The sequence below is a fragment of the Diabrotica undecimpunctata genome, chromosome 7, assembly GCF_040954645.1.
Source record: "Diabrotica undecimpunctata isolate CICGRU chromosome 7, icDiaUnde3, whole genome shotgun sequence".
Lineage (NCBI taxonomy): Eukaryota > Metazoa > Arthropoda > Insecta > Coleoptera > Chrysomelidae > Diabrotica > Diabrotica undecimpunctata.
Genome location: NC_092809.1, coordinates 3,800,041 through 3,823,185, shown reverse-complemented (window position 1 = coordinate 3,823,185; position 23,145 = coordinate 3,800,041). Strand labels below are relative to the sequence as shown.

Below are 23,145 nucleotides of genomic sequence, written 5' to 3'. Positions count from 1 at the left end.
TGTTTCCAGTGAATGTATTTACTATATTATAATTACCATAGATTATCTTTAAAAAGTCTATATAAATCCAAAAGAAAAAAACTTATAAACAAAAATACCATTATTAATATAGCATGCAGATGTCGCTAAATTATAAATAAGAATATTAAACGAATATATTGCAAGAAAAAATCAACAAAAGTTTTCAAATGACTTTATTTCTTATAAAACGATAAACCTTTATATTAAACAGTGTTATTTAAGAGGTCTGTTTAAAAACTCCAAAGTAATGTCCAAAAACTCTCTAGGTTTTTCTTGATGTAACCAATGACTGGCGCCATTAATATAGATTAATTCTGCTTTAGGGAAATATTTTTTAATTTCGGGAAAATCTGATTTCCTAAAACAAAAATATTGGTATATTTATTGGAATACGTGCTTGACGGAAGAAGGCGATGGATAGGAACAACTGGAGAGAAATTCTTGAGGAGGCTAGAGCAAGTTATAATGATGATGATGTAAGGATTATTATAACCATTTTTTCGAATTGTTTTATTATTGGACTAATTTTGGTACGGCTGGGAACTCCAGCGAAGAACTGGAATCATAACTTTTATCAATAAAACTCGTTCTTTCTTAGACACAGACAGTTTTTACTCGAGAATGTTAACTTTGCTGCTAACTGAACGACAAAACTCGACAGAATTGATAAAAAAAACTTCTTGTATCTACTCTTTGGCGCAACATAACGTTGTTGCCGATATAAAATTTGCTGTAGATCTGCTCTATTTGAAAAAAAAAATAGGATTAAGTAATACCGTGTTAAATATTACGGTGTACAGTATTGATGATGGAGGTACTCACGGTAAAAAGCTAGATTTCTGTCCAGCGACAAACAGAGTAGGCCCTTCATACTTCATTGTATCATCGAGGGGGAATTCCCACATATGTTGTAAATCTTTTTTTAGAACAGGAAAATTTACTTTCCAATTAATGCTAAAACAAAAACCTCTTAAATATACCGATCATCTGTTAGAAAAAGTTATCTACCATCATATTATTCACCTTCCATCCTCTTTTTTGATAAGGTTTGATAGGAGAAAATTTCTTACGATCGTATTAGTAATTTTTGAGTTTAATTGTGCGTCTACGTGTTTTTTTGCTTCAGAGAGGGAGACATTTGTAGGTATTTTGATATTCATAAGCGTGTCAATAATTGGTAAAAAGTCAGCTATCTGCATCCCAGAAATTGGTGAAGTGTCTCCTACGATTAATTTCTCCACCATATTGGGCTGAAAAATAAAAAAAATATGTAAGTTTATATATATATATATATATATATATATATATATATATATATATATATATATATATATATATATATATGAAAATTACTTAGTTCTCGGGAAGATATATATATATATATATATATATATATATATATATATATATATATATATATATACGTACCAGTATCGTAACGATACTGGTACGTCTCGAGTGAGGGGAGTAGGCAGATTGAGACCCCGAACTCGAACCGAACCGTATCCCTCTTGATAATGGCTCCAAAATGGGTGCCGAAACGTCGAGTTTTAAATTCTCAACGCGGTTCTTCCCGAGAACTCAGTAATTTTCATTTATCTGACCGCGGAAACTTATCCGAATATATATATATATTTAAGCCCTTCTCTCTATTCGGATTGCCGAATATAAGCCTCTCCTAATTCTCGCCATTTATCTCTGTTGTTTGTAAGATGTTTCCACATTGGCCCTGCAGTTCTTTTAATATCGTCGCTCCAGCGCATTTGCGGTCTTCCTCGTGTTTTTTTGGCTTCATATGGCCGCCAATTCCCGATTTTTTTATTCCATCGACCATCTTTAAGACGTTCGTTATGTCCAGCCCATTTCCATTTCAGTTTAACTGCCTTTTTTCGACAGCATCTTGTACTTTTGATCTATTACGAATGTCTTCATTGGTTTTATGGCCTTTGAGTGAGATACCCAGCATCTGTCGTTCCATAGCTCTCTGAGTTTTTCTGATCCTCTCCATGTTTATTTTAGTGAATGTCCAGGTTTGAGCTCCATATGTAAGTACAGGTAGGATACAAGAATTAAACACTTTGGTTCGCAGTCTGTGAGGTATATTTTTATTTTTAAGTACGTATGAGAGTCTTCCGAATGCTGCCCATCCCACGTTTACACGTCTAGTCTGCTTATTTCGGTAGTCTGATTTTCTTTGCTTACCTTGATATTTTGACCCAGATATGTATCTTCATCTACGTGTTCTATCTCTGTCCCTTCGATGTTTATCATAGGTTTGTCATCTTTGTTTGACATTAGTTTAGTTTTGCTGAAATTCATTTTCAGTCCTTTTTTTAGAGATTCTGTGTGTAGCTCCTCAATCATCGTATTCAGTGCATTCCACGTATCGGCTATTAGTACTACATCATCTGCGTATCTAAGATGGTTCAAGTATCTTCCGTTAATAGGGATTCCCTTATTTTCCGAGTCTATTGACTTAAAGATATCTTCTAGGGCAGCTGTAAATAATTTTGGAGATATTGTGTCTCCTTGTCTTACTCCTGGGTTGATTTTTACTGGTCTTGTTTCGATTCCATTACCCAACGTCACTATTATTTCAGCTTGTTCGTTAATTTTATGTATTAATATTCGCTACCTGGAGTCGATCCGGTTGTTGACTAATGCTTCTTCTATTGCCCACAGTTCTACGCTATCAAAAGCTTTTTCATAATCCATAAAAGCCAGATATAATGGGAGATTGTATTCGTTAGTCTTTTCTATTAGGGTTTTCAAAGTATGGTATAAAGATGGTCACAGGTGCTGTACCCTTTTCTAAATCCAGCTTGTTTTACTGGTTGATATCCGTCAAATTTAATTGTTAACCTGTTTGTAATAATCTTTGTAAAGGTTTTGTAAAGTTGTGAAAGAAGTGAAATTGGTCGATAATTTTTCAGGTCTGTGGTGTCTCCCTTTTTGTGTATTACTATTGTTTCAGCAGTATTCCATTGTTCGGGTATGTTACCTTGGAATAGACATTTTATAATAGTATTTTTAGATATGTGATGGCTTCTTTTCCGCCTTCCTTCAGCATTTCTGCTAGGATTCCATTGGTTCCAGGAGCTTTATTCCTTTTTATTTCTTTTACTGCTCTTTCTATTTCTTCATGGCTTATTTCGGGCATCACTTCTGAGTTGACATTTGTTATCTGCCTTTTCAAGTTCTGCTTTGAGAAGTTAGGATTCAAGTTCTAGTTTGAGGAGTAATAAGAAATTATTTTAGGCGGGATGTTTCTTAGCGCTTAAATTTTCCATAAAGCAGCATGAGATAAGTTGTCAAAGGCACGCTCAAAGTCAACAAAAACCATGTATAGGGATGTGTTCCATTTAACCGATTGTTCCATTTTTACCCTCACATTATTAATGTGTTCTATGCAGGAGGATTCTGGTCTAAAGTGTGCTTGGCCAGCTCGAAATTCAACCTTGTTTGTTAATCTTTTAAGTATGATGGTCGTGAAGATTTTATTTATTGCGGTAAGCAAGATTATTCCTCTCCAATTTTTACACAGTGTGAGGTTGCCGTTTTAATGTTACCCCTTTTCCAGCCCACTGGAATGCGGTTTGTTTCCCACACCTTCCGGATTATGGGGAGCAAAATTTCAGCAGTTAGATACGGATTAGTAATAAGTATTTCGGTAGTAATGTTATCGATTACCGGAGACTTGTTATTTCTCAGAGATTTGATAGCTGTTATTATCTCCGTTTTGGAAGGGGCCTCGCAAGATATACGCAAGTCTATATACTGCGGGTTTTCGACAATTTCATCTGCGTTTTCCCTGGGTGACCTGAAAATGCTCTTTCGATCTCTCTACTTAATTAGAGATTAAGTTCTGTAGTCTTGGATCTTACAATGTTTGAACAGTTGTGTCCATTTTTTTAGTCGTCTAGTAATTTCGTATAGCTTTCCAGTTCTGTTGTGTTGTGAAGCTGTTTCATTTATTTTGCTAGTTCTTCATCCCACCTTCTTTTGTCTCTTCTTACATTTCTTTTAACTGCTTTTTGTACGTGATTACAAATTATAAAATGTAAAGTAAAGAAGTAGACTAATCATATATCTTGAACTACGTTTTCATTTTTTAGCATGTAAATTGTATTTTATTAATGAAATGAAAATAGGTTATGAAGAGTTGTAATTTTGGTTTTATCGCTGATTGAATAAATGTTTTACTTACATATTTAAGTGAAAACAACATGGAAGCCCTTCCTCCCATAGAATGACCGAGTAATGCTAATCTTTGAATTGATAAACTATCCAATAATGCCTTTAAATCGGCAACAATATGTGTATATGTATGAGATTCAGTGTGGGGACTTTCACCATGATTACGACAGTCTATAATTATAACTTTTCTGCGAGGTATAGTACTCTCATTAAATGATTTACCGATCGTAGACCAATTTGTTTTATTTCCAAATAGAGCATGGATTATCATTAAAGGGGAAGCAGCTCTCTTGTCATAAGTTTTGTAAGCTAGCTTAACAGGCTTTACATCTTCAACATTTGATGTTGAACTCTTTTTGAATAAATTTATTTCTTTAAAACATATTAAAAATTCTGGAATTTGGTTTTTAATGGATAGAAACATTTTTTTCAACGACAACTGGAATTTTTTTTGGAACTGACATTAAGATTATCTAAATATAATGTCAATTATTTGTCATCTATGATAACATTTAGGTTGTTTATACTATAAAATGTAAAAAATTACTCTTTCGGGTCAAATTATTGCAGTGATATTAAAAGACGTTTATAATATGAAGTTGATATTTTACAGTAGTGATAAGACCTTATATAGAAACTTCCGAATTGACGAAGAAACTGGGAGAACCTTCTTTATTCTTCTTTATAACAGGAAGAATGTAATAATAAGCGTAAGTGATCTTTCTATATATATTCACGGATTCTACAGTATTCACTGCCTTCCCTCGCTCAACTCTTTCCATCTCGCTCTGTTGTCCTATTCTCCATCGTTTAGGTCTCTCTTAATCATGGCGTCGTCTACTTCGTTCCTCCAGGATCTCCTGGGTCGTCCTGTTTTTTTCCTTCCTATGGCGCACCATTCGGTTATTCTCTTTATCCATCTGCTGTCGCTAATTCTTCTTACATGTCCATACCACTTTAGTCTTTTTTGTTCTATATATGTTAGTATGTCTGTTTCTATTGATGTTCTTTGCTTTATTTCGTCATTACTTCTATCAATTCTTATTACTCTGCAGCATCTTCGCAGGCATTCCATCTCTGTTGCTACTATCTTACTGCTGTTTTTCATGTTTATAATCCAATTTTCAGCCCCATATGTCATAATACTTCGCACTAATGTTTTATAAATCTGTGTTTTTGTGTTCATATTTAGGTGTCTATCCCACCATACTGAGTTAAGTTGTCGGATTGCTGTTCTTGTTTGTCCTAATCTTTGCTTAATTTCTTCCTCTGTTGTTGCCTTTTTCGTGATTATAAACCCCATGTCGGTCAGATAGCCAAGCGGGCTAGGCGGTCGATTTTCACTCGCTTCACTGTCGAATGGTTCAGCGGATGTGGGTTCGAACCTTAGATCGGTGTACAGAAAAATAAAAAAGGCTAACGCAGCAGTTTAAAATTCTAGATGAATCTGCGGCTTAGACTAGAATATGCTGGTGTTTGATCGGCCTATGGTGGAGCAGTACGGCAAGAGATAAGGGCTTGCGGCTCGGTGATACTCCTCCCTAGATCCCTACCGGAAGGGCGTGGCGCCTAAATACCGGTGTATATATATAAACCCCAAGTATTTGAATGTATCCCTTCCTTTGATTGGTATGTTGTCTTCTTCACTTGTAGATAGATACTCTGTTTTCGCAAGGTTAACATCTAGGCCAACCTTGGTATATTCTTCTTGTAGTTTCTTCATCACGTACACTTGATAGTCTGCAAAGCTTAACGTATATAAGTATTCGTTTCGTACCGGTACTCCCATGCCTTCGCATTTTCTTTTCCATATAGTCAAGGCTTTCTCTAAGTCTATTTTGAATAGGGTTGGAGATGTGGAACAACCCTGCAAGAGCCCTTCTGTTGTGGTGAAGTCTCCTATGATTCTTGTTCCCATTTTAATGAACGCTTTATTTTCTTCATACAGAGCTTTTGTAGCTTCTATGAATTCCGTCTGTATTTCTTATGTGTACATTGCCTTTCATAGTTCTGACCTTGGCACGGAGTCATGCGCCTTTCTCAGGCCCATAAATGCCAAATGTATATCTCTATTTTTTGCTTTTTTCTTTTCCAACAGTTGTTACAGTGTATATATATGGTCTATGCATTATCTTCCTGCCGTGAAACCTGCCAGATCCTCCACGATTTTGTCTTTTATCGCTTGCTCTATCTTTTCTCGCAGTATTTTCCCATATAATCTTTCTATTGATGATATTACGCTTATTCCTCTGTAGTTTTCGCATCGTTTCCTATCTCCTTTCTTAAATATAGATGCCATATATGCCTCCGTCCATTCCTTTGGGAGCTGTTCTCCATTTATGGCTTTCTGAAATATCCATTTTATCATCCGGTGTAATTTTTTTGAGCCGTACTTTATAAGCTCAGGTGCGAGCTTCCAGGTCCCGGTGCTTTCTTATTTTTGATTGCTTTTATGGTCGTTCTCATTTCCCTATTTGTTATTTCTATTTCTTGTTCTCTCAGTACTTTCCATGACTCCAAAGTTCTTGTACCTCCTATGTATATTTCAATATTTAAGCAGGTTCTTTCTCATTCTTCACTCTTTTGTTGTGTTATTTGTTTTTTTATTTCTCTATCTTTTTCTCTATATTCTTCATAAACTTCATCTTTGTTTGTAGTCAGCCATTTTCTGTATAGTTGGTTTTTTTCTTTAATTATTCTTTTTGTTGGTTCATTTATTTCATAATAGTGCTGTTTGTTTGTTATATGTTCTTTCTCTCCAAGGGCCTCGAATTCTAACTCGATGGAATGCTAATAGCTTGTTTTATGCTCCCCTTTATATGCTCGTATATTTCTTCTATGTTGCCGTATCTGAATTCTATTTATTTTTGGTCTAGACGTTGTTTGTATAGTTCTCTTATTGATTGTTCTTGTAGTAGTTCTATATTGTATTGTTTTTCTCTTATAGTGCTCAACGGTTCTTCTGTAGAGGGGGTCTTTTCTCTTAAAAAAAAGATGTGTTTAAGACTGATGTTTGTTTATGTTTTGTGTTGCTAAAAATCATATATTTTTTTATGATTATTTGAAATAATTTATGTTGCACACAAATTATTGATAACCTTGATTTCGTTTTTGTAATTCCTTCGTCGGTCTTTCGATTATCTTCTATTGATAGGTACATATTTCGGTACTAATGTATTAAGACGGAACGATGTCTACGGGGACGAAATTTATATTAATGAATTCTGCTTCACTTACTGATGATTGTACAATGATTTTTATTCTTGTTTATCTGGATAACATCAGTTGAAAGACGTGCATGACGTCATGACTCAAAAACTAACTTCAAAAACTCCTTTTTGAATTTCGTACCAACAGTCACCATTAAAAAGAAAATACCCCAACCCCAAGTGACATTCAAAATCAAACTAATTTATCATTATTTTTACAGATGGTTGAATGTGTGATAACTTGATAAAATTGTATGTGATCATTTTTTTTATTGTTTACCATTGATAACAGTTTTAGTGGAATATAATATACTTACAGAGTTAATTAATTAAATGTATTTTCAGTTTCCTAACAAACAATGTAGTGTTTATGTATGTGCGTTAATATATTAAAATATCGATTTTTATTTCACAGAGAACAAAGTAACATAACATTTGGAATGTGAGCTTTGGATAGGATGACACTGTACTAAAAAATTTATTAAGTGATAATGGATGAGGTCTACGACGTTGGGACTTCCTTTGAGAACCTATATCCAGCTTTAACACAATGTTTTGCCATTATCATTTGCGGGTATGTAGTTTTGTCATATCAATATCACTTATGCACGACTAGGCGGTAGAGTCCTTTTTTAGTATTTAAACATAGTGACCCATATCTACACAATGAAATTTTCACAGGGAAAATATTAAATTTATATATTATTTGCTTATGGTGTTACAGCACTAGTCAAGATCTAATATTTTCTTTAATCTGATCTGATGTATATGCACCACACATTAATAATAATAATGTGTTTTACTAAGAGTTGTATGAGAGTAAGAAAAGTGTGGTAACTTTAATCATGGCCCTACTACATGAAATTTAGATTCACTATTGTTCTATTGTTCCAAAATGCAATATTGTCTGGTTGAAGGAAATATTTGAAAAATAATTCATGTTTGTAATAAATCATCTTACAAATTCTTCATTTAATTTGTATTACAGCTTTTTAATTCTCAATACATTTATGGTGCATTATTTGCAGTAATTATAAGCATATCCTAGGCATAAAGTTGTGCTTGGCACCTTAGTACATAAATAGTTTTTATTTTATACCTTGGCACCTTAATAGAAGACTGTTGATTATGCATGTATGTATTTATTTTTATATTCTATTGTAGGTATGTTGCTGGAAGGATGAACTGGATATCAGAGACAGAGGCCAAAGGCATAAATACTTTCATAGGGACTTTTTCATTGCCTTCATTAATTTTTATGTCCCTAGCTGAAATAGAACTTAGCCAAGTAAATTGGATATTTTTGTTATCCATTTTGATAGCAAAGAGTATTGTATTTTTTTCTGTGATAATTGTTACCCTCTTAGTCGGTAGGCCTCTGAAGTTGGGAAGAGCTGGTATATTTGCCATATTTTGCACACAAAGTAATGATTTCGCTATTGGTTATCCCATTGGTAAGTTTATATCATTTAAAAATTCTTTGGAACAGTTGTGAAACTTGAATTTTAACTGAAACAACCATATCAATGAGTTCAAACAAGCATTTTTTTTAAAAATAATTATATTTTTGTCTTAGTTGCTGCTTTATATAAACATACTCATCCAGAGTATGCCACATATCTGTATCTAATGGCCCCAATCAGCTTAGCCATTTTAAATCCCATATCATTCATCTTAATGGAGATTGGAAAAAGGAGAAGAGACGAGGGCAGTGAACAAATATTGATCAATGATGGAGAAATTTCCAACAATTTGAATTCACACAGAGAAAGATTAAAATTGGCTGTATCTGTCTTTAAGAATATATTTATGAACCCCATTATTTTTATGACCATTTTAGGAATATTAGGAAATGCGGTTTTTAAGCACAATGTTCCTATTTATTTAGGAGGAACGCTAAAGGTAAGTTAATGTTTAGTGTAGCACTTTTGTACAAATTCAATATTGTCGAGAATACTCACAGTATACTGCTTAGTCTCTTAGTGGTAGATACAAAAAATGACAGGGAACTATATTTAATGTTCTTTTATCTGCTAAGAGTTTTTGTAATATTAAAAAAATTTGTGTCAGATAAATCTTACTGAACTTTCATAACAATATCACAGAACAAATAACAATTGTTTTGTGTTCTGTGACAATATATAAACAAGATATCAACAAAAATAGCCAAACACATAAAAAAGAAAGGAATAACAACAGCTTTCAGAACGAACAACAAGATCCAAAAGAAAAAGCACTTACACCAAAACCCAAAGTCCAAAATCTTATATTGGTCAAACTGGTAGAAATTTTAACAAATGTATAGCAGAACACAAAAGGGCTTTCAATAATAGAAAAACATATTCTACATACACCCTTTACATTCTAGATCAGTGGTCGCCAACCTGTCGATCGCGAGCTACCGGTAGCTCGCGGAGGCAATTCTGGTAGCTCTCACAACGATTTTAATTTAAAAAATACAAACTGCAAAAATCAGAGAAGCTTCCGAAAATTCCACAAAAAAATCTAATTGTCATAATATTAAACATAAACAGCGGCAACGTTGCGGTGAGCGATCTGCCCCTGACGCCGTCAAGCTAGAATCGGCTATTTATAGAACCGACCAGCCGGACCAGCGCGTTAGTATTCGAGAACGATCTGGATTGCTTTGAACGGGATAAATACGCACGGCGCGGCGACATTGCGCTTAGTTTAAAACTGAACGCGTAACCAACGTCCAGCGGTTGGGTTAGTAGAGAACAACAAAAATAATATTATGGCAAGCAGTTGTAAGAAGGTAAAGACATACCACTTTCATTCGGAATGGGAAGAACAATACTTTTTTACAGAAGTTAAAGATAAAAATGTGTGTTTGTTATGTAATACTTCGGTCTCCGTTGCTAAAAAAGGAAATATTGAGAGACATCATAAAACTGTACATTCTAATTTTGAAAAATCATTCCCACTACATTCTGCCGCCAGAAAGGAGAAACTGAAACAGTTAAAAAAACAGTTAATTGGACAACAATCAATATTTTTAAGAACAGTCGACAAAAATAAGGCTGCAACTGAAGCATCGTACCGTGTGTCCCAGATAATTGCACAAAAAAAAAGAAACCTTATGAAGACGGGAAAATGATAAAACAGGCGTTTTTAGAGGCTGCTGATTCGTTATTTGCCAACTTTAGAAATAAAGACGAGATAGTTTCAGCTATAAAATCTATGCAACTTTCTGCTAATACAGTGATGAGACGTGTAGAAGTAATGAGCAATGATATTTTTTTACAGTTAAGAACTGACTTAGATAACTGTGTTTATTTTTCACTTCGACTGGATGAATCAACAGATGTCGTTGACACTGCCCAGGTGGCCGTATTCGTCAGGATGGTTTTTAGTGATTTTACGATTAAAGAAGATTTTTTGAAGTTAATTCCACTGAAAGGACACACTTCTGGACAGGAGTTGTTTTCTCATTTAAAAAATATTATTTCTTCCGAGAAAATTCCAATATCGAAAATGGTAGGCTTGACAACTGATGGCGCTCCAGCTATGGTGGGTTGTGATAAGGATCTGGTGGCGTTATGTCGTAAAGATGAAACTTTTCAGCAATTCCTCTGTTACCACTGCATTATCCATCAGCAAGCATTATGTGGAAATTTCCTGAAACTAAACAACGTTATGAAACTGGTGGTAAAAATTGTGAACAAGATTAGAGCTCAAGCGTTACAAAGAAGATTATTCAGAACCTTGGCCGATGAAGTTGACTGTCAATACGGGGACCTCCACCTTCACTCTGAAGTCCGATGGTTAAGTAGAGGACGGGTGCTGAAACGTTTTAATAATGTCCTATCTGGCATAGTTCAATTTTTCAAACAACGCGATGAACCGACTCCGGAACTAGAAAATTCAATCTGGCTTAGAGATTTTGGTTTTCTCGTGGACATTACAGAGAAATTAAACGAACTTAATTTGCAGCTTCAGGGGAGAGACAAAGAACTAGCGGAACTGATTTCTGATATAAAAGCATTTATCAAAAAGCTGGAGTTTTGGGAACAAAACCTAATTAACAGCGATTCCAAGCATTTTCCTATTCTTTCAGAAAAAATATCTCAAAATCTATTAGCCCCCTATGACAACAAATATCATGTAGAAATAATTTCTACCCTGAAGAGTTACTTCAAAAATCGTTTTAAGGATTTCAATGAAATGGCTTTAGTAGCGCAGTTTGTTGTTTCACCCTTTATGGAAATTGATATCCAGCAGTTTGCAGCTTGTGTTATGCAGAACTTTGGCGAAGACATCGCTGCAACACAAATGGAAGTTTTAAAATGATTTAGCCTTAAAATCGTTAGTCTCAAGTACTGAATGTATCTGGCCTATTGTAAGTAAAGTCAAATATTCAGTTCTATGCCGTGTTGCCTTGAAAGTGAAAGCATTATTCAGTTCAACCTAGTTGTGTGAATCTTCTTTTTCCAATATGAAGTTTATTAAGAAAAAATATCGCAATCGACTTACAGATGAACATTTTAATAATTGTATTCGAATGGCTGCATCAAATTATACTGCAAACATTAAAAAAATTATCGATGAGTCTGAGTGTCAGCCTTCTCATTGAACGTGCTTTTTTATTTTTCAATGTTTATGTTTATGATAGTGCGTTACTTTTTTGTTGTTATTATTAACTATTTTTAAATCATATGTGACATGCCGTTGTCGCTGGATAAAAGTTTGTGTTTATTTTTCAAATACCTTCGTTTGATAGGTAGGAATGTAGCTGTGAACAAGTACGTACTAGTAGTATTAGTTATTTTGTTATTAGTTTATTATTAGTACCTATGTATTATGTATTACCAGTTAAACAGTAAAATAAATACATATAATAATAGATTAACTGTGGATTATTTCATTTACGTTGCGTTACGTGGCTTCCGTGTGGGTAGCTCGCTGTTTATTTCAAAATTAACAAAGTAGCTCAACACATTGAAGAGGTTGGCGACCACTGTTCTAGATCATAATCATTCTTTTAATGACGAATTTAACATTCTTCACATTCAAAATAAAGGCCTTTTGCTATCTTTATTGGAATCTATGGAAATTAAAAATGCAGATATAATTCTAAATGACCAACATTTCTCTCCTCTTTAGCTTATTCAGTTAAGACTATAAACTGTAAATGGATCCAAAAAATAGATCACTTAACGAAAATTTCACTCTGTCGAAACAGCTTTAGTGATTACCACTTATAATAAATTTTCTGGAAGTGTTGAAAACAGAATTTTCAATGTTCTTTGTTAGATAAAATGAATTTCCATCAAGCAACCATTGAATCCATCACTTATTGAATACTTTTCTTTCAGAAATTTAGAAATCTGCTTAATTGATACAAGAACATGTGTTTTTTAGGTCCTAGGCTCAGCTTTTTCAGCCAGTGCTCTATTTCTTTTGGGATTAAGAATGGTTGGAAAAGTGCACAAGTTGAAAGGCGCTACATTAGTTGTACCAGGAATTTTAATCATGGTTAAATTGTAAGTGTTGCATAAATAAAATAGAATTAATCCATATAGTCTTATTTAAATTTCTTTATTACACTAAATGTTAGAGTAGGTGACGAATAGCTTTGTGTACTATTATGGTAAATTTCATAGGCATAGAAATCATGAGTTGATAAATATAATATACTCAAGTAATCCATATCCATAATAGGTATCCAGATGTAATAAACTCAAAAAATTCAATCCATTATTGATTTCCCATTGCATTTGACTTTTAATACTTAAATGGTATATTAATTATTATTTCATTCATTAAGAGTTACAATTCCTAGGGATTATAGCCAACATGATGGTGTTCAAAACCCTATTCTTGTAATTTACTCTTTTTGTTGGTAATAAGGCACAATTTTACTTTAAAATAAGCTTATTTTATGAGAAATTTCGATTTCCACCTCAGAAATCATTGTCAAAATACAAAACATTATAATATATAATTATTATTACATTATATTGTATTGTAACAGAGAAGTCTAATATGTGGTTTATGTGACATAACATGTGTACAATAATTAGCATAATAGCTTTCATATCTTATGTTTGCAGGTTAATGTTACCAATTGTTACAAGAGAGACCATTAGCCTTCTACATGCAGGTCAGAATGCAACCGAAACTGTAGATCTGAGTACCTATGGGTTTTTGTATGGTACATTTCCTTCTGCACCTACCGTCTTCGTTTTTGCCAACCAATATTCAATAGATGTAGACCTGGTTAGTATAAATTGTATCATAATAATAATATTTAATTGACCAATTGAATGTAACATGGGGTATGTAGCCATTTTGTTGTACTGTTCTTTTCGTTAACTTAACAAAAATCCATAAATTAAAAAACCAGCAGTTGTTGTCTTTTTGCTTGTTATACACACAAAAGCAGATGTTCCTTCCTGGAGCAAAGTCCTATCCAATGTGTCTGTGAGAGAGAAGATGGATTGGAATCAGGTTCTTTAGCCACAGATTTGAATTATTGAATTAATTATATTTTACACATTATTTTGTAATTAAGCTAGATTAAGTTAATAAGATAAGATAATACTATTCATAACATTTTTTTAGATTGCTAGCGCTATGGTGGTTTGCACTTTTGTTAGTGCTCCTTTGATGTTTGTTTCCGCAAAAATGATCACAATCACGAACTGTGATCCTTCAGAATATATAAAGCAACTGGATTCATTTACTTTGGATATAAGTATATTGAGTCTTATTGCCTCATTTTGGGTACTCATGGTACTTATCGTAACAAAGAAGATCCTGAAAGTACCTCATAAAATAACATCTGCATTAGTTATATCTCAAGTAAGTAAATTATTAAAACGTTTTGTAGTATTTATCAAATATTACCTGTAGCGTCATTATATTTTTGGAAGCGTAGTTTTTTTATCGCGGGCTACAGACTGAATGCATTTATCAGTGTAACGACAGAAACGCAATGTAACGACAGAAACGCAGTGTAACGAAAGATTGAGCGGCGATACACTACGTGGAGTAGTAAGCTCAGTTCCATTGGTTCTTAATAAATTAATTTAAATAAAAAACCATTGTTCCATGATAGACAGACGACATTAGACGATAAGACAGCTATGCTTCCCCTCCTCAGTCACTCCCAGAGTGCCACAATCCGTTTTTAAATGTATTTTTTGTAGCTTATTGGTTGCCTTGGGGCGATATTATGGAACACACTACACCAGAAAGAAGGTTTGGCGGGCTACATACAATTTTCACTGTTCAGCATTGGTGTGTATAGTACTAGATTGTGGACAATGATTTTGGCCATAACTTTACTGTTTTTACAATGTAGGAGCTTGTGCTATGTGCTAAAGTTACAACCTGTGTTTCTGCTCATCGGATGGGGGTAAGATTTTATAATTCGGCACTAATAATTCTTTAAAATCCTCATTGAAATTGAACTTGCTGTATTTGGCTGTATACCATGATTTATACAAACTTTTATTTAAAATTTTTTTATAAAAGGTATATATATATATTCTAAAATTGCCCTTTCGAGCGACATCACAGAACGTTTTTGGACTAATAAGTTCATCGTCAGTGCAGTTACCTTTAAATAACTTTGTAAATTAATACATATCTGTTGATAAATTTAAATGTTTTAGTTATAAACAGATTTACATCATGACAACGCAAGACTCCCAGGGGTGGCCAACCCAAGAAAAGGTATTTCTATGGGTGCTCGATATGTACCTGCTAACTGCACTGATGATGAAGTTATTAGTCCGAAAACGTTCTGTGATGTAACCTGAAATGGCATTTTTAATAAAAGTTTTTTTAATTATTTAAGGGCCGATTATTCGACAAAACTAGATTGTAATCAAATATTTAATTAAAATCAAATACGTCACATTTTGAGGTTATGTTGACTGATTTATTTTATTAAATTTTATTATATTGCGTTTTAATTTAAAATAAATCATAATTATACTCTTTCTGATGTTAATTTTATGTTTTTCTTTACAAATTAATAATAATAGTAAGCAATTTTTAATAATTTTGACAGCTGCTGTGACGTATTTGATTGTAATTAAATATTTGATTACAATCAAGTTTTGATTAGCGTTCGAGCAATCGGCCCTTAAAGTTATATCCAGTATAAATATACAGTGTGTGGAAACCACTTATTGAATAAAATTGTTTGTGACCTTATTTTAGAAAATAAAAAAGCGCTGGGACCCAAATTCAAATGTGTGCATTTTAAACATAAATAAGGATAGCTATATACTTTTTGCTTGAATATTATTATAGAATGTGATTTTATAGAGAGTATTTTACGATTTTAGGCTTCCTATATTACTAGCTGCATTACTGTTGGTATTTGACAAAGAAAGTACTACGCCCTTTGAAAAAAGAAATCCAAATTTCGTATATGGAGCATCTCAAGCTATCATAGCGGTTTCTCTATTGGTTCTTTGTTTCATAGGTAAGTTATATTCATATGTAGTTTATATTCATATAAGTTTTTTTAACACATTTACTTCATGGCAACTTAAAATTAAATATCAAATAAAATAAACAGTGGTTCTACTTACAAACTGAGATAATAATAATAGTCTCCCGTTTTATACCGCTGTCGCGGCTTTGGGAGTATAGCAGGGTAGTCTGCTATATCTAGGGCCTACGGTATACAAGGAAGGTAACATGGCCAGTGCTACGCTTCAACCGTCTATTATTACCCCTGGTTTTACCCAAGGTACTCATTTTTATTCAGGCTGAGTCGACCTGGGGCCTATAGACATTTTTAAAATGTCTAGATGTTCTTGCCGGCGGTAGGATTCGAACTCCGGACCACCGGTTTGCGAGGCAAGCATCCTACCGCTTGCGCTACGCAGGCCCCTCAAACTGAGATATAGTTGGAATATTTTTAAGATACTAATTAGTTTTCAATGTTTATGGTAACGTTCTAAATTATTTTAAAGACTAATTAATATATTTATTTCTTTTTAGTGACTGTTGGGTGTCTTATACTTCACCAACGATATCGTAGACGATTTACTCGATACATGGATCTTTCGCATGACATTGCTTCAGATCAAGAACAATCACAATCTACTCCGGAAGCCGAAACTACAGCGGACACTGCTGCTTTAAGTCCAAACCCAAGCACCAGTTCAGATAGCGGCGTAGGTATGTAGGTTTTGTTGATAAGATACTCTCACTTTTATGACATGCCATAGTATGCTTGGCATTTTTTTTTGTATAGGATATTTTAATCAGAAACTACTAATCTTCTTCCAATTCTTCTGTGCTAGCATTAAAAGTAGTATCTAATATTTTTCTGCGGTTTTAAATAGTCATTATTACAGACTTCTTGCTTCCTTCGTTTTAGTACTTCAGCATTCTTATTTCTGTCTGTCAACCTTGGTTTTAGTACTTCAGCATTCTTATTTCTCTCTGTCAATGAAATTCTTAATATTCTGCGATATATTTAGAGTTCAACGTCTTTTGGCTTCTTCAAATCGGTCTTCGAACAATCGCCTCAAAAATGGTAAAAATGGTAATATGGGAAGAATAAAATGTAAAAATAATATAATCAAAATTAAAAATCAAAATTTTTATGTATCATAAGAAAACATATTTTGTATAACTATGGCAACACTGGTTAGAATTACCCTTCTTGACCATAAGAAACAGTTGTCATTCCTGTCATTTCTTGTTGTTTCATGGTAAATAATGGCGGATAAGACATATTTTAAATGGAAATTACATAAAAAAGAACGTTTTCTAGTAGCAAAAATATTTTTTGCTTTAAATTGGTATCGTGTCTAATAGATATTTGTTTATTTTAGGAAGCGTTAAGGCACAAAAGTGTTGCGGGTTGCCGACGATCGCTGAAGGTTGCTGTGAAAGTCAGGAGAGCCCAGTGGTAGATATTGAAGATCTTTTAGGAGACTTCGATAAAAAATCTAGTAGTACAGAAATTAAAGGATATCTTTCTGTGTTGAGTGAAGAAGGGTAAGTCAATAGATAAATATTTATTAATTAGATTATTTATTATTAGATTAATTAATAGTTTTCGAAAATTAGTTTACGGATTTATTAATTAATTTGGTACGTATAGTCTGAACTATACGAAAATTATTTAAAAAAACTTGTTTGATTATATAGGTGACATCTTAGTTGTTGACAAAAAAGTTGTAAAGTAGGTATTTTATTTCATTTCATCAAGTATGTATCAGCCTGGAAAACTACATAACGTTATCAAAGAGAAACAGAGTCTAAATATAGATATACATCGAGTTATCTCTTTATAAATATACACATAATAGACTCTAACTCGATGGTGATGTACAATGGTCAGGAAATGGAGAGGTATCAATAAATAACCACAATATGTATTACACTGGAGGAGAACACAGATTAGAATTACACAGAAGGGAACAACATATTACAACAAGGATTACACAGAAAACTGATCATCGATACGGAGTAGCGTTCATCATAAGCAACACTATGCTGTGGGAGCAAATGTATGCTCCCACAACTGATATATACTACTACCATTACCATTTTGAGTTAAAACGTACAATGCCTTCTTATTTCAAGATGTTATAATATATATATATATATATATATATATATATATATATATATATATATATATATATATATATATTATTAACATAACATAACAATATCTTTATTTTTAGAAAATAATACACATTCCGTGAACATAAAATTATTTAAAAAAAAAACAGTGTCACAAACGAAAATATTATTTACTTATTCCTAACCGTTACATATACAAATAGTCCTCCACAGAATATGGCTCAAGAGCTACCAGTAATTTAAATATTTGATGTTTATACAAACTTAATCTTTCCTCCCTTTTAATAGGTTCAGGCAGTTTATTAAACAATTTGATGCAGCAATAAAGAGCGTTTTTTTGTTATACTTAACCTGTGTATTGGAATTTTATAATTATATAACCTGGTATTTACTATACTATTGGGCTCAAAGTTCCTAAAGAGTATTTTATTGTTATATAGAAACAGTAAGCATTCTTGAATAAATACTGCGTAAACTGTTAAAATATTATTACTCCTAAAATGCCCTCTACATGATTCCCTACTTTTTAAGTCAAAAATAACTCTGATTATTTTTTCTGAACCAGAAATACATTATTTATGTCTCTACTGTGGCCAAAATTTATTAGACCATATCTAAATTTTGCTTCAAAATTAGCATGATACACTGTTTTTAATGAGTTACTATTCATGTATTTTTTTAGAACTCTAAAGCTGTAAATCACTTTACTCAAAGACATACATAACTGGTCAACATGTTTATCCCAACATAAAAAACTGTCAATATATAATCCTAAAAATTTGGTACTGCTGCTAATATTTAAAGTGTCATTATTTACAATAATACTGTTTGGCATATCTGAATGTGCATAATTTGTCTTAAACAAAAGAAGATCTGTTTTATTTTGATTTAAAACCAACCTATTCATAGAAAACCAGTCTTTAGCTTTCTGGAACACTAAACTAGCATTAACGCTTAGAACAGACATGTCTTTACCACTGACTAAAATGTTTGTATCATCTGCATAATTTGTTATGCTGGAAGTAGTATTAGCCACTAGACCATGAATATCATTGATATAGATCACAAACAGTAAAGGACCAATCACACTTCCTTGTGGTACTCCAATATTGATAGTGCTTTCAGATGAGACGCCTATTTCAGTGTTTTTATGTATTTTTACTAAATGTCTCCTATTTGCCAAGTAGGACTTAAACCAGTTCAATGCTGGTCCACGTATACCATATTTCTCCAATTTATCAAATAATAGGTCATGCACTAAACAGTCATATGCCTTTGATAGGTCCAAAAAGAGACCCAAAGCCATATGACCAATCTCAGTACATTTCAAAATATCCCAGACAAATTGAAAAATCGCAGTCTGAGTTGATTTTCCCTGTTGATAACCATGCTGATTTGCACTAATAATATGACATTTTGTTAAAAATTCTGTTATCCGCCTATACATAGTCATTTCTAAGATTTTTGAAAAGTAACATAGAAGGCTAATTGGTCTATAGTTATTAATTAATTTAGGATCACCCTTTTTGTAAACAGGTGTTACTATGGCAGTTTTCAGGCATTCAGGAAATACACCAGATTTTAGTGAATTATTTATGATTGTAGTGAGAGGATCCACTATCTCCTTTATACAAAGTTTAAGGATTTATGTGGGTATTTCATCAATTCCACAACTCATTTTGTTTTTTAAATTTTTAGTTATATCCATAATTTCAGTTTCTGTCACAGGTGCGACAAACACTGAATTTATGTTACTTGCAATGTTGTCTTTATATTCAGTGTATTGTTATTGAGATAAAGTGTTATTTAAAGTAGTATTTAAGTGGATCATGTATTTATCAGCAATCTCTTGAGGACTACCCTCTACTTTTATTGAATTTACACTTTTTAATTGACCATTAATTTCACTAACAATTTGCCACATGCATTTATTTTTGTTGGCAGCTTCAGACATCCTGTTTTCATATAGCTTTGATCGTTTTGTTATTAGTTTCTTATTATATTCTTTTTTTACCTGTCTATAGGAATCATAGAATTTATGGTTAACTCTGCTCATTGTAAACAAGATGTCTAAACGAGTCTTACATTCTATTATCTCTGGATCATCTCTTTTATTAAGGCCTTTTTTACGTTGCCTAGAATCTAACTTTTTAAAAGGAAAGCACTGATTGAATATATACAGAAACTGATTTAAGAAAGTATTCCATTGATCATTTACACATTTGTAACTTAAATTAAGCCAGTCATGATTATGTAATTTACTTATAAAGGTTTCAATATTATTTGTACTAAAATGTCTTTTCATTTCAAGAGTATTCGTTTCTGCTTCCTCTACCTGAAAAGTTAATTTTTGGGCAGAATGATCAGAGATTCCAGCGTGCAAGACTTCCACTGACACATATGATTGCATATTTGTTAGTATGTTATCTATACAAGTTTTAGATGTGGCAGTTACTCTAGTGTAGTCTTCAATTACATGACAAATATTATATGAGTTAATTAACATACCAAATTTTACTTTATCTAATGTGTTATTCTTAAGATCGATATTGAAATCTCCCACTATAATTATAATTGTGTTTTCTATCATAATTCTTCCCAGTATAATATCAAATTTGTTTAAAAAAACTGCCAGATCGCTACCTGATGGTCTGTAAACTGATGCTATAATGAGTTTGTTATTACCTATATTAGCTTCGCATACAGCACACTCTATTACCCTATCTACTGATAACTGTTGTATATCCTTTCTTTCCTGGCCAATGATGTCTTTACTAAGATATATAGCTGTTCCTCCATGTTCGTTGGCATTATTTCTACAATGACTAGCTGTCAGCACAAAATTGTTAATTCCATATTCACTCTTAGTTAATATATAGTATATATTATATATATATATATATATATATATATATATATATATATATATATATATATATATATATATATATAGTATATATATTAATATATAATAGTTAATTCTTCTTTATTATATATATTAGTTATTTTAATCTTTTAGAATGAGTCCAACTGGGGACGGTCTCTGTCCTACGAGGTATGGTTGCGCCGGACCAACAAGGGAAATGTGCCAGGGAGTTGTAAGGCAGTATCAACAGCAGATAGACGACGATCTCGAACTTATCGAAGAGGAACCCGAATCTCATGAACCACAGATCTTAAGACATACGGTTTTGTTGATTTTGTTGTTGTGTTCAATGTTCGTGGTAAGTAGAAGTACACCGTTTGATTATTTCCTATATTGTAAATGAAAAGAAAGTGATTTAGATTTTTGTCTTGATCATAAATAAAAGTTAATAATGAAAATGATAATAAATTGTTAAAAGAACTTCAATGAGTGGTGTTGCTATAAAAAAGATTAACAATTCAGTAATAAGCAGACATAAAATTTCATTTACCCACTTATAAGGGGGCCACTTATAGCCCATCTAGTGCTACAAGAAGTATTCACTTCTGTCGGCATTACCCAAGTTCCGCGCCTTTTTTTTTTTTTTTTTTTTTTTTTTTTTTTTTTTTTTTTTTTTGTAACATATTTGCAGGGTTCGCTGTATAACTGAAGGCCAGGATGACTTTTACAAATTACATTATATTATGCTAATTAAACTCCTGGACAAAATTAACGCACTACTTTAATTAATCTAAATATTTACAATATGATCACAACATAACACTAGGTTACATTGAAGTAATAATAAGTAATGGATAATGACTTTATCATGACCTTAATTTGCCTTATTGTTTCTTTAAAAATTTGTTTTGTCGGAAATGCGTAAATAAGCTAGCATAACTCCATTGCAAAAAGAAAAAAATCAGTTAAGTAACACAATAAAATGCATGTGGATCAACACTAATACCGTGTAGGCCCTCCTCTACTTCTTATGACTGAATTTATGCGTCGAGGAATGCTTGATATCAAATGTTTAACAAAAGTTTGCGGAATATTCTCCCATTCTTCAATAACGGCCTCAATGAGTTTGTTGTGATTGGCAATAGGGGGTCTACGACTTCGAATCTTTTTTTTTAAATAGTCCCATAGATGCTCTATAGGATTCATGTCCGGACTGTTAGGTGGCCACTCTAATAATGGAATATCAACATCATTTAGGTAGCCAATAACCTGTCGAGCCACATGAGGACGAGCGTCGTTTTCCATGAATAAAAAATTAGGTCCAAGAAACGGAGGAAAAGGCATTATACATGTCCGACAATAATTTACAACTCCGTACGAGCTTCAAAACAAATTCCCCCCCCAAAATATTTTAAAGCCACTACCAAAAGCTACTTTAGGAGAGATATTGCAGCTGGCAAACCGTTCTCCTCGCCTTCGCCAGACACGCTCACGACCACCTGCAGCTTTTAGACTTACTCTAGTCTCATCGGAGAAAAGAACTCGTTTCCAATTATCGATGGTCAAATTTTGATGCAATCTTGCAAAATTCAATCTCTGAACCCTGTGTTCTTTGGTAAGCAAGGATTTTTTGGCCGGTTTCCTGTTGCTCAATTCTGCTTTATATAAACGTCTTCTAACTGTTCGAGACGATATCGCAACATTTCGAACATCTGCTAGTTCATTTTTTAGCAAATTGCAGGTGACTTTCCTATCTCTGAGAGCACGTTGTCTCAAAAAACGATTATCAATTTGATTAGTGCAACGTTTTCGCCCTTGCCGTGGTGTTCGATGGTACGACCCTGTTTTATTAAATCACCTCATCTCGCGAATGATGTCTTCCTAACAAACCTGCAACGTATCGCATTGAATATCCTTCATCTAGGAGAGTCGATGCTCGCACTGTCTCCTCCATTGACAAATTTCTTTGGCGGTTCATTTTTTTATTTGATTTTATGCAAATAAACTTCCAAACATGCATGTGATAAAAAATATCACAATAAAAAGCTTGTTTCTCACAAGCACTTTGCTTTTTTATGAAAAGTTTAACTCACTTTTAGTCTAAAACGAAGTTTAATACAAATTATTGTTCAAACAAAACTAGTACATATTAGCTTACATAACAACTGTCACTGTCAAACAAGGTTCATAGGCAACTTGTCGTACAGTAAATTATCAATAAATAAAGATTATTGAGAAAAATATGAGAGGTGCGTTAATTTTGTC

General features: G+C 32.9%; 2 protein-coding genes across 3 annotated transcripts in view; one reads left to right on the top strand and one right to left on the bottom strand.

Moving 5' to 3' along the window:
• Positions 1–184: 184 nt before the first annotated feature.
• Positions 185–4,682, bottom strand: LOC140446166 (sn-1-specific diacylglycerol lipase ABHD11-like). The gene is made up of 4 exons (XM_072538697.1): positions 4,229–4,682; positions 1,045–1,271; positions 844–975; positions 185–379 (listed from the first exon to the last, which is right to left on the bottom strand). The coding sequence occupies exons 1-4, from the start codon at positions 4,640–4,642 to the stop codon at positions 235–237; spliced, it is 918 nt and encodes a 305-aa protein (XP_072394798.1). The 5' UTR covers positions 4,643–4,682; the 3' UTR covers positions 185–234.
• Positions 4,683–4,816: 134 nt separating this feature from the next.
• The window catches only part of anchor (integral membrane protein GPR155 homolog anchor), a 36,936-nt gene continuing 18,607 nt past the window's right edge, over positions 4,817–23,145 (top strand). The window contains exons 1-12 of one of the 2 annotated variants that reach the window (XM_072536610.1): positions 4,817–4,928; positions 7,843–8,001; positions 8,592–8,881; positions 9,004–9,329; positions 12,810–12,931; positions 13,502–13,667; positions 14,013–14,252; positions 14,600–14,808; positions 15,749–15,888; positions 16,413–16,592; positions 17,255–17,420; positions 21,034–21,238. In XM_072536610.1, the coding sequence (XP_072392711.1) occupies positions 7,919–8,001; positions 8,592–8,881; positions 9,004–9,329; positions 12,810–12,931; positions 13,502–13,667; positions 14,013–14,252; positions 14,600–14,808; positions 15,749–15,888; positions 16,413–16,592; positions 17,255–17,420; positions 21,034–21,238 (2,127 nt within the window). In that variant the 5' untranslated portion in view covers positions 4,817–4,928; positions 7,843–7,918. Of the gene's footprint in view, positions 4,929–7,596; positions 7,680–7,842; positions 8,002–8,591; positions 8,882–9,003; positions 9,330–12,809; positions 12,932–13,501; positions 13,668–14,012; positions 14,253–14,599; positions 14,809–15,748; positions 15,889–16,412; positions 16,593–17,254; positions 17,421–21,033; positions 21,239–23,145 lie in introns of those variants that run through there. The other variant, XM_072536609.1, reaches the window with a different exon arrangement.

Bases quoted from the DNA above. Each gene is read 5' to 3' on its own strand.
- LOC140446166 (XM_072538697.1), bottom strand. From the start codon at position 4,642: ATGTTTCTATCCATTAAAAACCAAATTCCAGAATTTTTAATATGTTTT. The intron at 976-1,044 runs GTGAATAATATG...TTTTTGTTTTAG, and splicing joins ATCAAAAAAGAGGATGGAAG to CATTAATTGGAAAGTAAATT. The intron at 380-843 runs GTGAGTACCTCC...TTTTTGTTTTAG, and splicing joins CAGAAATCTAGCTTTTTACC to GAAATCAGATTTTCCCGAAA.